The sequence below is a fragment of the Vigna unguiculata genome, chromosome 4 (genome assembly GCF_037176805.1).
Source record: "Vigna unguiculata cultivar grain cowpea cultivar isolate G323 ecotype 2 chromosome 4, ASM3717680v1, whole genome shotgun sequence".
In the NCBI taxonomy this organism is placed as follows: Eukaryota; Viridiplantae; Streptophyta; class Magnoliopsida; order Fabales; family Fabaceae; genus Vigna; species Vigna unguiculata.
In genome coordinates this window covers 8844391-8862548 of record NC_140795.1, presented here as the reverse complement: position 1 = coordinate 8862548, position 18158 = coordinate 8844391, and the positions used below count along the sequence as shown (strand labels likewise).

At 38.4% G+C, this 18158-nt stretch overlaps 2 protein-coding genes and 1 pseudogene across 2 annotated transcripts; 2 read left to right on the top strand and 1 right to left on the bottom strand.

Moving 5' to 3' along the window:
• Window positions 1-2865: 2865 nt before the first annotated feature.
• On the bottom strand, window positions 2866-3599 carry LOC114180379 (uncharacterized). The gene is made up of 3 exons (XM_028066688.2): window positions 3483-3599; window positions 3322-3390; window positions 2866-3144 (listed from the first exon to the last, which is right to left on the bottom strand). Exons 1-3 carry the CDS (start codon window positions 3534-3536, stop codon window positions 3070-3072), a joined length of 198 nt encoding a protein of 65 aa, XP_027922489.1. The 5' UTR covers window positions 3537-3599; the 3' UTR covers window positions 2866-3069.
• Window positions 3600-7471: 3872 nt separating this feature from the next.
• LOC146886738 (uncharacterized) lies at window positions 7472-8929 on the top strand. Its single transcript, XM_085671852.1, has one exon. The coding sequence runs from the start codon at window positions 7472-7474 to the stop codon at window positions 8927-8929; it is 1458 nt and encodes a 485-aa protein (XP_085527978.1).
• Window positions 8930-9693: 764 nt separating this feature from the next.
• Window positions 9694-11801, top strand: LOC146886737 (uncharacterized; annotated as a pseudogene).
• Window positions 11802-18158: the final 6357 nt, after the last annotated feature.

Below are 18158 nucleotides of genomic sequence, written 5' to 3'. Positions count from 1 at the left end.
AATTAACAAAATTTTATTATATATCATGTGAAGATTCAATAGTTCAAAATCATGTAATAATATAATTAACACTTACACGCATCCTCTGATACAGTGGAGGAATTTGGATACTCTGCTAGGTTTGTTTGTGTTGTTTCTCTACTGTGTCTTCATAATATATTGATGACCATTAATTTTGACGTTTTAAAATATATTAAAAAAATATTTAAAATACCAACACAGTGTATTTTTAATGCTCAGTAGAGGACAACACAAAAAACCAGTAGAGAATCCAGACTCACAGTGGACAGCGCGAGATGTGGGCTAATTGTGAAGGGCATTTTATTATTGGACAGAAAATAATAAAAAGGTAGTTCAATTAGTGGATAATTAACTGAACTTAATTTTTAGGGGTTCAATATTTTTAAACTAAACTGTATAAAAGTTTACTTCAGATTTTGTTGAATGTAATTCAATTATTTTAGTTTAATTTAGTGCAGTTAATCTACATTCCAGTACAATTGAATTAACTTTGCCCAACCTTAGTTATAGGGTAAGTCAACACCGTTCATGTTTATAAATGTCACTACTATGAGTTATAAGTTATAGGGTATGTTAACACCCTTATAAGTTATTTTTATAAGTGCCACAAGTATAAAGCGTAATACCTCAATTTTTCACGCTTCTAAATTTTATAATACATGAATAAAATTAAAAGATGTCACCACTTTATTAAAGCGGATAAATAAAATTAAACAATGTCTTACACCCAAACTTTATTAATAAAATGGAAAAATAATGCTAACATAGCAAACACCGGTGGACCTTCTAAATAATATAGGGGAGCGACGACCCCTCCCCCACCGCCCATACCCATTATATTTTACCTTTGCTCTCTCACCATTTTTAAAATAAAATTGTGTCCATACCCATTATATTTTACCCTTGTTTTCTCATCATTTTTAAAATAAAATTGTATCACCATAAAATTAAGGAGTTAAGAAACATTTTTAACTGATCAATTTCTTTTGTAAGTTCATTTTCTAACTTTTTTTTTTTAAGAAATATTTTCTCTTGCATGTGATAAATTTGTCTAATGTATACGGCGGTAAATTTATCTTCTTCTAAATATGTGAGAGTTGATAAATTTGTATAAGAAAAATCATGATAAAGAGTAAAATAATTTATTCCTTTTTTTTCATGAAAAAAACTTGTGATGAAGATGAAAAAAATGCATCTACGTCAATTAAACTTGAAAGATTTCATGATAATCAAAAATTAAAAATAATAAAAAACAACTCTCTAAAATTTCTAGAATTGTATATAATGAATTTGAAAAACTATAATTCGGCATCTCTGAAAATTTTTTCCAAGTTTTGCAACGGATAACAAAGCAAAAACATTTTGTTTAAAAAATAAAACTCACAATATGATTAAAGTCCAAGGCTTTTTTGAAAATAAATAAAACCTTTCTCAATAATCATTTCCTTTAACAAACCAATTAAAAAAAAAAAAACAAGTTTTTTTTCACAAAAATGCACACATAACAGCCTTAAACGAAACTTTCTCAACTATGATGAAAAAATTTCTTAATAGGTAAACCTTCAAAGTTTATCATTGTGTAATGTTCTTTTTCAACAAGCGTAAGTAGCCTTTATTCACTCCTTTAGTATGTGTATTCAGAAACTTCATTCTCACCCTTAAAACCCTAAATACATTTAAAATATTTTATGTGATTTTTTGATAAAATATTATATATATATATATATATATATATATATATATATATATATCTTTAAAAAATCTTTTACATAAAAATAATAATAAATTATTGTATCTTGTAACAATTTTTAAATAAATTCTTTTAAATTAGTTAATTATAACTTCATTTATTTATTTTTTAATTATTATAATTTTACGTGATCTTACATAAAGTCCATGTGCCATGAAAGTTTACAACTTAAAAATTATAAAATAAACAGTGGTTGAAAATTATTGTGCTTATCGGTACGTACAAAGACTGCATTATTGCTATCTAAATATATGTTTGTATACATATGTAAGAAACTAATCATTATGTTGTTTGGTTAATATATGATTGGCACGGTGTATAATGTTAGAAGATTCACTCCAAGAATGTTGTGTTTAATATCACAGAGCTGTGGTTAGGACCATATGGCTAGTGTTATGCCCAATTCTTAGCACGATTCTAAATCCTTGATGGATAATGATGCACTAGAACTAAAACAAAGAAAACTTGTCAAATTACGTTTTTGAACTTCTTTATTTAATTAATATTATTAATAATGGGGCAATTATATTAGATACTTAAATGGTATAATTTCTGCGTACGAATTTAGTCTTAGGATTCAAGGTAATTAATTGTGTCATCTCAAAAGTTTATGTTTAAGGTTGTTGTCAAAAGTCTTTATGAGATTATAAGAATAATGGTTATGTTTTTAGTCTTAACTTCAATGCAAAATTGAAATTTGTGCATTTCTGATCTTGCTTCTCAAACTTTAAAGTTTATATAATCTTTCTAATTCATAATATTTACAGCGTAGCGTTTGATACATTCCATGTCAATTAAAAACTGTGTTTATTCAATATTTTTATAGTCTAATTTAAATTATGTAAGTAACCAACATTGAAAATGTTTAATAATAATATTATTTTAAATAATATATTATTCTCTAGATTATTCACTATTATTTTACATCTCAATATATATATATATATATATATATATATATATATATATATATATATATTTATTAAAATTCTTTATTAAAAGTTTGCAATTTTGGTCCGTTTGCACGAATGTCACACTAGTTTGAAAAAAAAAAAAATGAATGATGATTATGCAAAGTGCATGAGTCTTGATCGTTAAAGAAATTGGTTTCCTACATCAAAGAAAAATGGTTACATTTGAAATAAAATTCAATGCTTCTATAAATAGTAATCAGATGAATACATATCAAAAATAAAAGGTAAAATCATGTTTCTGCAAAATATGTGGATGAGCAGGAACAAGGTTTATTCTCGTGAAAGAAAGGAAGTTTAGCATAGTTAACCATCCATTTAGTTTTATTAGTTATTTGAATTCAAAGCATTCTTGATACCATCAGCAGCTCCTTGTGCCTTTTCCTTCATTTGTTGTCCACCCTATACACAAAAAAATATACTTTCTTCTATCATGCGTCTCAATTTCTAATTCAACAACCATGCAAAAATCTATTACATTCATATATCAATATGAATATTATTGTAATATGGATTAAACATGAATGTTACTACATAATTTGATTTGAAGAGAAGTTGAGAAAGAAAGGATAAAAGAACCTCTTGCATAGAATCTTGAGCAGAATGAGCAGCATCGCTAGCCTTGTCCATCATGTTGCTAGCCTTTTCCTGCAATACCATAGAGAATCTTGTCAATGATTTCTAAATATTGAGCATACATGAACATCAACATACTAAAAACAAAAAGTTTGAAGGTATACCTGAGCTTGGCCCTTAGCTTGACCAGCGTTGTAGCTTGCATTTTGGGAGTCCATCTTCGATATTCTTGTGTATTGAATTGTGATGGTAAATGATGTTTTGTTTAATTTTGTTTTTGATTCATTTTCTCATTCCCTATTGTAACTTATATAGTTTGTCAATGTGTTACAACTTTCAACACGTGTTTTTGCTTCTTCTCATGTTTTACCACACAAACTAAATGCGATTCACATTTTCCTCCTTCCCTTACATTTCGAAGAACACATCTTAAGCCAATTTTGGAATGTTGCCCCTTACTGCCAATAAAAATAAAAATTTAATGGCAAATTATTTAATGATTACACTAACTCGCTAGATATAATCTTTTTTTAACTTCCAAATATTTTTACATTGTAATAGAAAATGTAGGATATGCATTATAAGAAAATACTTCAATAATGATCAATTTTAGTGACCAAAAATATTTTTCACTATAGTGATCTCTTTAGATATCAATATATAAACTAAAAATTTTGTTGTAACTTGTCAACACTCAATTTTGTCCGATTAATAAAAATAATTAACTAAAAAACATTACAAAAATCAACATTAATTTGAATGTACATATATACTCCTTTTCTTTTATTTATTTTTATTTTTATTTTTATTTTTAATTTTAATTTTGTCTTGCTTTTTATTTATCTATTTTATTTATTTTTTTCTTGTTTTATTTTATTTTATGTTATTTTATTTTATTTTTTTTTACTTCACTTTATCTTATTTTATTTTATCTTTTTTAATTTCAATTTCCATTTTATTTTTATTTTCACACCATTTTGTTTTTCTGCTCTTAAAAATAAATATGAAAAATATATATGAAATAAAAAATAATAATAATGAGAGTCATTTGACTTGACTCTGCCGTGCAAAATATGGCCAGATTTGTACGTTATCTGGTTATCGGGGGGTTTTTGGACAAAAAAGAAGGAATGTTGGGTATTGGTGTGTCACTGTGGCAGCAACCAGAGGAGGCAGTCTGAGCATAGCGGTGCAGTCATGACTAAAGGGCAACTCCACACATAAGCAAGAAAAAGGGGAATTGGAGGACAAGTTCTCACAAGATTACAGAGGGAAGAGCAACAAAGCAAGAAAAAAAAGACAGTTCCTGCAGTGAAAAAAAAAAAAGGAGCAACACGAGTGAAGGAGCAAGAGGTAAGTAACGATGCCGTAAATATGAACTGAAATGTATGTAACTGGTGGTGCGTCATTAAATAGTCGAGCACCGGCGGCAGCGGCGTTCACGACGGTGGTCATAGACGCTGCCAGTGGCGTTCACGGCGGTGGTCGTAGTCACCGTCTCGCACGCGGGAAGAAGAAGCAAGGAAGAGAAGCGACTCAGGGGGTTTGGTTCTCGCCGGCGACATTGCCGATGGTGGCCGGCGTCGACGGCGTGGCCTCTCGCCGGTGGCGGGACGTGCGGTGTCGGCACGGACGGTGTGGTGTGCGGTGACGGGAAGAAGAAGCAAGGAAGAGAAGCGACTCAAGAGGTTTGGTTCTCGCCGGCGACGTTGCCGACGGTGGCTGGCGTCGACGGCGTGGCCTCTCGCCGGTGGCGGCGCGGGTAGTGTGTGTGCGGATGGGAAGAAGAGACGCATGCGCGTAGAGAAGATTAATTAGGTTTTAATGTGTTTTGGGAAATTTGAATCTGAACACTTTTGCTCCGTGCACCCCCCACCTTAATATCTGCACCCCCTCTTTGTGTTGCACCACTTTTTACTGTTTGTACCCTTTCAGCCTTTTCTTCCCATTTCAGTTTTTACTCTGCACACCTCCATCCATACTCTGCGCACCTCCACTGCACACCCTATTTTTGTCTTTGCGCACCCCCTTTTTTTTAATCTCTGCACCCCCGTTTTCACTTTATACACCTCCACAATTGATAATTTTGCACCCTGTTTATGTTTATCTTATTTTGGGCCTGTGATGTTCACTGCATGCACCTCCACTACCACATGCACCACTTTTTTTTTATCTCATACACCTCCATGTTTATCATTTCTTTTCTTCGCGCACCTCCGTTTATGATAACCCTGCACCCCCGCCTTGTTTTTTTGTTTGTTGGGCTTTTGCTGCATTTTTACTTCCTCGCGCACCTCCACAATTACTAATCCCGCACCCCTGCACACACTTTTTACTCTTATTTTAGGCTTGTTTTATATTTTACTCGCCACACCACCACTTTTAATAAAGACACCTCATTTACTTCATGTACCTCCCACCAATTACTCATGTACCCCCATGTTTTGTTTTCCACTTTCATCCTTCTTAATTAATTTGTTTTTTTTATTTATTTATTTACCTTTTCATTATTATTATTATTTATTTTCGTTTTTTTATTTTTTATTATTTCTAAAAAAAAGAAACAAATATTTGAAAATTATTAAAAATTACAAAAGCTATAAAAAGTAGAAAAAAAAATCTAAAAAATGAAAAATACCCTCTTTCACTTTATTGTGTCTGTCCGGTCGCTCGCACTGCGTGATACTCATTTTCAAAATACCAAAAATAGTTTTCTTTCCCTTTTAATGTCTGTCCGATCGCCCGCGTCGTGTGACACGTATTTCCAAGTAATTCAAAAATACAAAAAAAATATAAAATTTTCAAAATATAAAAACATCAACATTTTCAAACAAAAGTCTTTTTAAGAACTACGTGATCCTTGATTCTCCACCATGAGGTATGTAGGAGCAAGGCCAGTCCTTGTCAGGTTCACTTCCAAAAAATCAAATCATTTTCTCAAATTATTTTTCAAATATCTTTTATAACCCTGATTTCTCATTTTGAATGAGAATACATAGGACCAAGGTCAATCCTTGTCGGGCCCAAAAAATTAAAAAATATTTATGTTTCTTTTTTAGCATTTTTTGTCTTATTATTTTTGGGGAAAATTAACATTTTAAAATCACATCAACTTTGCATTTTTAATTAAAGGTACCGCCCTTGGGCGGGCGCTGTAGGGTGCTAACACCTTCCCTACGCGTAACCGACTCCCGGATCCAAAATCTGGTTTTCCGCAGACTTGTCTTATTTTGATGGTTTTCCATAGTTTTCCAGAATAACTATGGTGGCGACTCCAAATCTCCTTTAAACCCGTTTTTTTTTTCTCGATTCGCCTTCTCGTCGCGATCCCGATTGCGACAGATGGCGACTCCACTAGGGATGCTAGAGAGTCAAGCCATTTAATTAGAAATGCGAACTTGATGTGATTTTTCCTAATGTTTTCTTTCCCTTTTTCTTTTATTTGTGTATTATTGTCTTTATATGTGCTTGTATAGATTTGCTTCTTGGATTAATTGGGTGTGAATTACTTTGCCTATTTTGATATATATTTTGGAATTGTTCTATATCTGCCTGGGAAATTTTCTGGTTGTTTTGCAGATGGGGGTTTGGGTATGCATCATTCTCCCTTCACACACACACACACATTGCGCATTACATGAGTGGGGCCCTATACCCGGGTCTGTTTAACTTAGAATTAGAGGGGATTGTGTAGCAGTGCCACAGTGGATGAACTTCCCAAGTGGTCATTGTGAGAACCCCAGCTAGAGTTTGTTTGCTTCGTTGGTACTCCCACATCTTGTTGTCTATCAACTGTTGTGGGAAATGTCGGGAAGTGGGCCATAGCTCTAGTGACCTTGATCTTTAAGTATTAAGAAACGATCCTGGTGAGCGCATGTATTTTAGCTTAGAACCATTAGGCGCCAAACCGCTGTTAAGGCACAAAGGGAGGCATGTGCATTACCTTAATTCTCATCTCGCCTTTCTCATTTTATTCTGATTTGCGATAAAGTCATGCATTTGTACATTCTTTTATGGCATCATTGCACATGCATTTTGATTATTTGTTCATGCATAACATGTACCCTGTCATAACATGTCATGACATTTTTGTGATTCTAGGTCAGAAACTTTAAGGTCGTGATTGAATTTGTGAGAAACAAGAGAAATTAACATGGAATTTCGAGTCGGGGGAAATTTAGGGTCAGATGCGTTGAAGAAGAAGCTACCTATCAGAGTTATAGACAGTAATTTGAGTGGTCTGAGGGAAATAGTGCAACAAATGAAGACTATACAGAGGAATGCTTTCAAGAAGCGACATGGGAACTTATTGAGGTTGCTGAATGTGGAAGTCCAAGCATCGGCAGTCACCGCTCTGGCTCAATATTACGATCCGCCACTCAGATGTTTCACCTTCAAGGATTTTCAATTGGTACCAACAATAGAAGAGTTCGAACAAATTTTGGGCTTGTCCATGGAAGATAAAGTCCCTTACAGACATTCAGAGCAACATGCATCTGTCTCTACGTTGGCTGGAATCTTGAAGGTACACCCTGCTGAGCTAGAAGGTAAGATGGCCTCCAAGGGCAACTCGAAGGGGATCCCTCAAGGATATTTGGAAGGCCATCTGCGTCTTTTGGCAGAAAAAGAAATGGGGGAGACATTCATGGATGTGTTGGCTCTCACACTTTATGGAGTCATACTCTTCCCTAACATGGAACATTTTGTTGATCAAATCGCCCTCGATGTGTTTGTTGCCTACAAGATTCATTCAGAAAGTCCAGTCACCGCGGTTCTAGCTGATGTGTATGGGAGTTTGAACCTATGCCACACACTCAAGAGGAAGAAGATGCTATGTTGTGTACCTATGTTGTATGTGTGGTTTATATCTCGAATCCGTCTAAGTACATTGAATGCCGAATGTCTTATTGGAGAGTTACCACCTAGCGGCATTGAAATTCGGGGGGCAAAGGAATGGGCCCAATTTTGTGCGAGTTTGAATGGGGGAAGAATTAGATGGTGTGTCCCGAGATTGTCGAAGTCACATATCATTTCTTGTGGGGCTTTCCCTAACGTCCCCCTAATGGGCACTAGAAGTTGCGTGAATTATAACCCTGTCTTGGCTCAGCGACAGTTTGGGTGTCCGATCAAGAGCTCCCCAACTCCAGAATCTTTGGTTGTCGTTTGGACCTATTATGAAGAAGGAATTTCCCTTGATCTAATTCGTAGAATCAGGAGTGCTTGGGGTGAGGTCCTGCGTGTAGAAAAAGACCCAAGGCCATGGGTGATTGACGAGAAGATATCCTACCGACGATGGATTCTGGAAAGGGTTAACACGATCAAGTTACCTTTCAAATCAGACTCTTCTACTCCTGAGCGGCCAGAACCTGCCGAGTCCGAGGAAATGAAAAGGTTGAAAGAGGAAATGGAGAAGATGAAACTTAAAAATGCTAAATTAATTAATGAGCTTCAAAGTCTCCGACACGAGTATGTAGATATGAGGCATGATAAGGAGGAAATAACAAAAGCGTATGAAGGAATTCTTAGGAAACAACGAGAAGAACGAGATCATGCTTTCAGAGTTAAACAGGATTTGGCTGCAGCCAACACCGCATTAAAATCAAGGGACTGAGAGAGGGATGCAGCAGCAACATCTAAGCGCCAAAGAGATCAAATGTGCGAAGAATTTAAGAGGGAGAAGACTGAAGCACTAAAGCGGTTGCACAACGCTCAAGTTAGGATTAGTGAGGTCGAACGACAGATGAGGGAGATGGTGTCAACTTATGAGGGGAAGATGGATGAAGAACGCTAGCATAGAGCTGAATTGGAAAAGGAACACCAAGAGGTGATAAGTCGAATGAATGAATACTCGGTCGAGCAGGAAATGGCCATGGAACATTGGAGGAGATGTTTCTCACAGTTGGCTTGCCTTGCAAATGGAGCAATCGAAGGTATTCCACGATTATTGGCGGAAGCAGAGGCTGCACTACCGATATTCAATCCGCCTAGGGAAATTGAGGCGTTCTTTAGTCATTGTAAGAAATTGATAAGGGAGATGAATAACATGATAGCCAGGGCTAGAGAGTAGTTTTCCTTTCTTTTCTCGTGTAATGAATGTAAAAGACGTGTGGATGGTCGATTTGTTTTGACAATATGTGATGGACTAAGTTTCATGTTAATTTCTATGATATGTTTACCTCAAGGTTCTCACGGCTTTAAAATTTCTGGCTAAGATAAACGTTTGCATTCATTTTCATTTTTCATAATTCATTTCATTTAATAAAAATAATAGAGCAAAAGCAAATACAACGGCAAAATTTCCACGACACCCTTACCGCACACGAGCTAATCAGAGGATCATGGAAGATTGGGAGGAAGCTCATGAAGCTGTGAAGGCCGACATTAATCAGTTGAAAGATCAAGTGAGCCAGATCCTAGAGGCCTTAACGTCGCTGAAGGCTTCGGGAGAAGCCTCCTCTGCAAGGATTGAGGAAAACGTTCACCCTCAAGTTCCACGATATGAAGTCCAGAACGCCCAGGGTATGTCAATCCCATTCCCAATGTACGGTCTACCTCCGGGATACACCCCACCCGTTGGGGAATGTTCGGAGACGGAGCAGACTTCCTTTTCTTTTCTTGTGACTAACAACACACTACCGATCAATACTCAAGGGCCGATATTAGCCTCAACGCCCATGACAGGGGCAGGAATGAAGGAGACAATCACATTCGCAGAACCAAGGGTGACTGTGGCACCGAAGTCTCCAAACATAACGGTTGACGAAGATGCTTTGGCTAAGGTCATACCGCACGCTACAGCCTAGGTAGTGTCCACCGGTATTGATGAGGCTAAGAGTAAGCTCGAGATTCTTGAAGAGAGGGTTCGAGCCATTGAAGGTGGTGGAAGCTATGGGTTTGGTGATGTTGCGAGATTAAGCTTGGTTCCCGGTGTGATGATACCACATAAGTTCAAGGTCCCAGAATTTGAAAAGTATCAGGGTACCACGTGCCCCAAGAGCCATCTGACAATGTATGGTAGAAAGATGGCTGCTTATGCCTATGATGACAAGTTGTTGATACATTGTTTCCAAGATAGTTTGGCTGGTGTTGCGCTGAATTGGTATACACACTTGGAGCCATCTCGAATTCATTCCTGGATGGATTTGGCAGACGCCTTTGTGAAGCAGTATAAGTACAACACAGATAGCGCGCCAGATAGATTGCAATTGCAAAATATGGCCAAGAAGGATACTGAGTCCTTCAAGGAATATTACTGAGTCCTTCAAGGAATATGCGCAACGGTGGAGAGAGTTGGCTGCTCAGGTTGAGCCACCACTACTTGATAAGGAGATGGTGGCGACGTTTGTAAACACACTACAATCACCATTTTATGAGCATGTGTTGGGGAATGTGTCTTCCAATTTCGCTGATATCATTATTATTGTTGAAAGGATAGAAGTCGGGTTAAAAAGTGGAAAAATTGCATATGGCCCGTTCGCGGCTGCAACTTCTAAGAAACCCAGTTTCCATCCAGGAAAGAAGAAAGAAGTGGAAGCACACACAGCCTCAGTGATGCCAATGTGGGAAAGTCGAGCTCCTACTCATAATTATCGACCTCACATGAATCAACCTCCTTATGTGGCCAATGCAGTGTCTGTTCATCAAACACAACCTCAGCAACAAGGGTTTTATCAAGGGTCGAATCTTTATCAACCACAGCATCCCCCAAATAATGCTTGGAAAACTGAACCTAACTCAAATTTCGGCCGAAATGCGGGTCAAAACGCCAATCTGAGGAGAAATCAAGAGCTGAACTTTGTTCAGTTCACCCCCATTCCGATGACGTATACGGAATTGTTACCTTATCTTCTCCAAAAACGCTTGGTGGCAATTTGTCCGATGAAACCTATGCAACCTCCGTTCCCAAAGAATTATGATCCAAATGCTAAATGTGATTATCATGGAGGAGGAGTTGGACACTCTACTGAGAAGTGTGTAGCCCTTAAACACAAAGTGGAAGCTTTAATCAACTCAGGATGGGTAAAGTTTCACGAAGACAAACCTAATGTCGAAGCGAATCCTCTTTCTGGGCATGGGAATACTTCGACAAATGCCATTGAGGGTAGGGAACACAAGCTAGTAAAGAATGTGAGTGAAATTCGGAGCTCCAAGCGATTTATTTTTGAGACATTGCTGAAATTGGGCCTGTTAAATGGGGAATATAACTTGGGTGAAAAATGTGAATTTCATCCAGATGCTAAACATTTTGCCGATAAGTGCACCAAGTTCGAGATTGTTTTACAAGATCTGCTTGACAGAAACTTTGTGCAAGTATATCGCGAGGGTATGGAGGAGGAAGTATTTGCACAGGATGGCGGGAAACTAGATGTGACTTTGCCAGAGCCATTGGTGATTCATTTCACCAGATCCCCCTCCACACCAACAATTCAAGAAAGGCAACCTATTACTATTCAGTCACCCTCCTCTTTTCCTTACAAGAGTGAGAAAGCTGTCCCGTGGAAATATGGCGCACGTGTGTCGGTGGGGAACAACGAACGGAAGGTCAACCTACCAATGGTGAGCCGGTGGTTGAAAACATATCGGGCATCGGTGGAATGACTAGGAGTGGTCGCATATTCACGCGTCCGATCTTGATGAAAAATGGAGCGGGGAGTAGTGAATCGATGATGACCAAGAATGCTAAAGAATCCTTGAAGGGGAAGATGATACAAACCGATGAAGGACTGAAAAAAGATGACAAGAAAGAAATATCTAATGAAGAGGCTGGTGAGTTTTTGAAGTTCATACAACAGAGCGAGTATAAAGTGGTTGAACAATTGAATCGCATGCCTGCTCGGATCTCTCTTTTGGATTTACTCATGCATTCAACCTCACATAGAGAGCTACTAATGAAGATACTCAGTGGGGCGGATGTGGAGAAGAATATCTCTCTGGACAGTTTTGAGGGAATTGTTAGCAACATCACCGCTAACAATTACCTCACTTTCACTGACGAGGAGATACCTGTTGAAGGGAGAGGACACAACAAGGCCCTCCATGTCTCTGTGAAATGCTTGGATCATGTCATAGCACGAGTATTAATCGACAATGGTTCTTCCTTGAACGTAATGCCAAAAGAAACACTGGGAAAGCTTCCGTGTGAGGGTATCCACATGAAACCAAGCGCGATGATCGTGAGGGCTTTTGATGGGAGTAAGAGAGAAGTGATGGGAGAGGTAGAACTGCCAATCCAAATCGGGCCGTGTGTCTTTCAAGTAACCTTTCAAGTGATGGATATCCTCCCAGCATACAGTTTCTTGTTGGGCCGCCCTTGGATTCACTCAGCAGGTGTGGTGCCTTCAACCTTGCACCAAAAGTTGAAATATGTCATGGGCGATAAACTAGTAATAGTTTCAGGAGAGGAAGATATTTTGGTAAGTGGACCTTTGTCTTCTTGCTATATTGAAGCAGCAGAAGAAGCCCTCGAGACAGCATTCCAGTCTTTGGAAATTGTGGGCAATGCTTATGTGGAGCCATATCCAATGAACACACGCTTGTCTCGTGCCTCCCTTATGACTGCCAAGGTCATGCTGAAAGAGGGATATGAGTACGGAAAAGGGCTAGGCAAGGATAAGCAAGGATTGATATTTCCTCTGGAGGTCACTGAGAAAAGAAACAGATACGGCCTGGGATACAAGCCTACTCGAGAAGACAAAAGAAGGTTAGTTGAAGAAAGGAGAAAACGTGGTCTGGCCCGCATGCAAGGAAAGGAGTTGGGGTTAGGAAAGATCTGCATTTGTGACATCAAAGAGAGCTTTCGCAGTGCCGGGTGGATCAACACTAGCCAGATAGCAGCCGTCAATGATGAAGAGGAACTTGGAGGCTCGAATTTTGTGTGGTCGTGCGTTTCAGATGCACCACTCAACAATTGGGAGACTTTGGATCTACCTGTGATGTTTAATTTGGTTAAAATATAATATTTTTAATTGATCCTACTGCTTTACCCGGAGCTCTAGGATTCATGACTTAACGGGTTGACACCTTTTTCTTTATGCTCAGCGTGATAATCAATTTGTGTTTACTACTTTCGTTTTTTTGTTTTGCATTTTTCACTGTTGTTTATTTTATTTATCGTTTTTATAAACTCGAATAATGCAGATATGACAATGAATGTTTTGAAAATAACAATGTCGATATCCCTAATTTTGAGCACCCTGTCGATAATATGGAAGATGATTATGAAGATGATCCGGAACCCTCCCCTGAACTAATGAGGTTAGTGGAACAAGAATCTAAGGAAATAAAACCCCATCAAGAGGATGTTGAAACACTTAACCTAGGAGAGGAGGATGAGAAGAAAGAAGTGAAGATTGGCACTAGTATGAAGAGAGAAGTGAAACAAGAATTATGTGCTTTACTAAAGGAATTTAGGGATGTGTTTGCTTGGTCGTACAATGACATGCCTGGCTTAGATACTGATATAGTGCAACATAAGCTTCCACTCAAGCCGGAATGTCCTCCAGTTAGACAAAAGTTAAGGAGAATGAAACCAGAAATGTCATTAAAGATCAAAGAAGAAGTGCAAAAGCAATTTGACGCTGGATTTCTAGCTGTGGCAAAATACCCTCAATGGGTGGCAAATATTGTACCAGTACCTAAGAAGGATGGCAAAGTTCGGATGTGCGTTGACTATCGAGATTTGAACCGTGCGAGTCCAAAGGACAATTTTCCATTGCCTCACATTGACACGTTAGTGGATAATACAGCCAGATTCTCACTATTTTCATTTATGGACGGCTTCTCGGGATATAATCAGATCAAAATGGCACCTGAAGATATGGAAAAGACAACATTTATCACATTGTGGGGGACATTTTGCTATAAGGTGATGTCTTTCGGACTCAAGAATGCTGGAGCAACCTATCAAAGGGCCATGGTGGCGCTTTTTCATGATATGATGCACAAAGAAATCAAGGTCTTCGTAGATGATATGATCGCCAAGTCCGAGTCAGAAGCAGAACACATCCTCAACCTGAAGAAATTGTTTGAGAGATTGAGGAAGTTCAAGCTTAAACTAAACCCTGCTAAATGCACATTCGGTGTGAAATCCGGAAAGTTGCTGGGTTTCATTGTCAGTCAAAAGGGGATTGAGGTTGATCCTGACAAGATGCGCGCGATAGTCGAAATGCCTACTCCTAATACGGAGAAGGAGGTGCGAGGTTTCTTGGGCAGACTAAACTACATTGCTAGGTTCATCTCCCAGTTGACTTCCACCTGTGAACCAATATTCAAGCTATTACGTAAAAATCAAGCTGTCAAGTGGAATGAAGACTGTCATGCTGCTTTCGACAAAATTAAACAATATCTTCAAGATCCTCCAGTCTTACGCCCACCTAAACCTGGGAAACCACTGATTCTGTATTTGACCGTATTGGACGAATCAATGGGTTGTGTGTTAGGTCAGCATGATGAAACTGGAAGAAGAGAGCATGCCATATACTATCTGAGCAAGAAGTTCACGGAATGTGAACGACGATACTCATTTTTAGAGCGAACTTGTTGCGCATTGGCATGGGCCGCCCATCGTCTAAGACAATATATGTTGAGTCACTCTACCTGGTTGATATCCAAGGTGGACCCCATCAAGTATATTTTTGAAAAACCCGCTTTGACTGGAAGGATAGCCCGGTGGCAGATGCTATTGTCAGAATACGACATTATATATGTCACACAGAAATCTATCAAGGGTAGTGCTCTGGCTGAATATCTGGCTCAACAACCCATTAACGATTACCAGTCAATGCAGCCTGAATTCCCCGATGAAGACATCATGGCCTTGTTCGAAGGTGATCAGGAAGAGCAAAATGGAAAGACATGGACGTTATTATTCGATGGTGCTTCTAACGTCATGGGACATGGTATAGGGGCAATACTGATATCTCCAGGGAATCAGTACATTCCAATGACCGCAAGGTTGTGTTTTAATTGCACGAACAATATTGCTGAATATGAAGCTTGCGCTATGGGCATCCAAGCCGCGATTGAATCGAAGGCGAAAATTTTGAATGTGTATGGAGATTCGGCATTGGTCATCCATCAATTAAAAGGGGAATGGGAAACTAGGGATCCGAAGTTGATTCCCTACAGAGCTTATATCATGGGTTGGTGGAGTATTTTGATTCCATTGAATTTTAACACATTCCACGAGAAGATAACCAGTTGGCAGATGCCTTAGCCACTTTGTCATCAATGTTCGAGGTTAATCAAGATGGGTTATTGCCAATGATCCAAATGAAGAGCCACGAAGAGCCAACATATTGTCACTTCATTGAAGAAGAATCAGATGGTAAGCCTTGGTATTTTGATATCAAACGCTATTTAAAAACCAGGGAATACCCCGGAGGAACATCTGAGAATGATAAAAGGACACTAAGAAGGTTGGCTACAAGTTTCATTTTAAGTGGGGATGTGTTGTACAAGAGAAATCATGACATGGTTCTCCTTCGATGCGTGGATGCAAAAGAAGCCAGGTCAATATTGGAGGAGGTTCATGGAGGTACCTTCGGCACACACATGAATGGGCACTCAATGGCCAGGAAGATATTGAGGGCGGGTTACTTTTGGTTGACCATGGAGAGTGACTGTTGCATGCACGTGAGGAAGTGTGAGAAATGTTAGAAGTATGCAGATAATATTAATATGGCGCCCACTACTTTAAACGTAATGTCTGCATCATGGCCGTTTTCAATGTGGGGGATAGATGTTATTGGAGCCATAGAGCCAAAAGCCTCGAACGGACATCGCTTCATACTGGTTGCAATTGATTACTTCACTAAATGGGTGGAAGCGGCTTCTTACGCCAATGTGACAAGAAAAGTTGTGACTAAATTCATAAGAAGAGAGCTGATTTGCAGATACGGATTGCCCAACAAGATAATCACCGATAACGCCACCAACCTGAACAATCAAATGATGACTGAATTGTGCAAAGAATTTAAAATCCAACATCATAATTCTTCTCCTTATCGTCCAAAGATGAATGGGGCAGTCGAGGCTGCTAATAAGAACATCAAGAAAATTGTACAGAAAATGGTGGTTACGTATAAAGATTGGCACAAGATGCTTCCTTTCGCTTTACATGGGTATCGCACTTCAGTACGTACATCGACTGGGGCAACGCCTTTCTCTCTGGTATATGGGATGGAGGCAGTGCTACCTTTCGAAGTAGAAATTCCATCCCTACGAGTGTTAATGGAGACCCAATTGGAAGAGGCCGAATGGATTCAAGCTCGGTTTGACCAGCTCAACCTCATTGAGGAGAAGAGGCTAACGTCAGTGAGTCACAGACAGTTGTACCAAAGAAGGATGAAAAAAGCGTTCAACAAGAGGGTGCGCCCTAGAGAGTTCCACGAAGGCGAGCTAGTCTTGAAAAAGATCTTGCCTATACAGAAGGATCACAGGGGCAAGTGGACTCCAAATTATGAGGGCCCGTATGTGGTGAAGAAAGCATTTTCTGATGGGGCACTAATTCTCACAAGGATGGATGGGGAGGAATTACCGTTACCGGTCAATTCTGACGCGGTCAAAAATTTTTATGCATGATGATTCCTTGATAGGATACGCTACTAGGAGATACCGACATTGTATCCAAATTTTGTTGTACTCTGCTTTGTCTTTCATTCAATAAATACAATTTGGTTTTCTCCATAAATTTGAAACAATTGATGTCACGTTGAGCTCGTAAAGAGAATAAGTAACATATAATCTAAAAAAAAGAGAGAGGATAAAAGACGAATAAAGCCATAAATGGGGCATCACAGGTATGATCTCTAAGAGCAGGCTCGCTTATAAAGGGTGTCGTGGACGTAAAATAATAAAAAAAGAGGTTCAAAAAAAAAAGAGAAATCAATTTTGGAATTCGTTGTTAATAAAGTTGTCAAGTGTATGGCATTTTCCAAGAATAAGGAGAAAAAGGGAATGAAAATACAAAAAGTGGGGAGAAGGGAAGGTTTTTTCCATGGTTTGTCACTTTAAGCATAGCTTGTGTGCATATCTTGTTGAAGCATCTGCATTCATGTTGCTTGAACTCCCAATTCGTTCACTTCCCTCTGAAATAAAGGATTACCCTAGGAAATAAAGAAGAGTGTACTGTGGCAGGTTTTTGTTTAGTTGACCTTGTCTAACAATAGGCCAAGGCCACAAGTTGGGAAGAACAAAAGAGGATTGTTCGTTAGAATGAAAAAACCTACAAAGGCGATATGGGAAAAGGAAAGAATATATGAAGGAAAAGAAATGAGAGCGGAATGGGTTAAATGCTGCCGAATTTTGGCTTAGAGCTAAGCTCATGTGAAAATAAGGCGAACAAACTTTGAAATGACGTGTGGCCTCCTTCCCCTACCAAAATTTAAAGGAAAAGTCATATATATCCGTTTGTACCCCCTTTGAGCCAAAATAAAAACTTCTTTCAGTATCCCTGGACAAGAATCATCAGCATGTCAAGTTACCCGAAACACATAAGAGGTGTTCAAACAGATCAATGAAAAAGAAATCTAGAAATGCATGTCAAAAAATCACAAAGTGATAACAATGCGAAGGACATGAAGGATGTGGAAAAGGGAAAGAAAAATGAAAATAAAGATGATAGAACACCCCGAAATTTCAAGTGAAAGGCTTACAGGGTGTCACGCAAATGATTCTTGTTCCAAAATTAATACCTGCAAACTCATACTTGGGCCTTATTAACCATTTCTTTCATAAACCTCTTAACCCCTAGCCACGTTACAAGCCAAGAAAAGTCCACATCGATTGAAGAATGTTTGTCTTGATCTTCTCATGAGCTTAATTCGTGGACAAAAGTAAGC

Excerpts from the sequence above, each read along its gene's own strand:
- LOC146886738 (XM_085671852.1), top strand. The coding sequence starts at position 7,472 with ATGGAATTTCGAGTCGGGGGAAATTTAGGGTCAGATGCGTTGAAGAAG.
- LOC114180379 (XM_028066688.2), bottom strand. The coding sequence starts at position 3,536 with ATGGACTCCCAAAATGCAAGCTACAACGCTGGTCAAGCTAAGGGCCAA. Across the intron at positions 3,391-3,482 it reads AAGCTAAGGGCCAAGCTCAG|GAAAAGGCTAGCAACATGAT; the intron begins GTATACCTTCAA and ends ATGGTATTGCAG. Across the intron at positions 3,145-3,321 it reads CTCAAGATTCTATGCAAGAG|GGTGGACAACAAATGAAGGA; the intron begins GTTCTTTTATCC and ends TTTTGTGTATAG.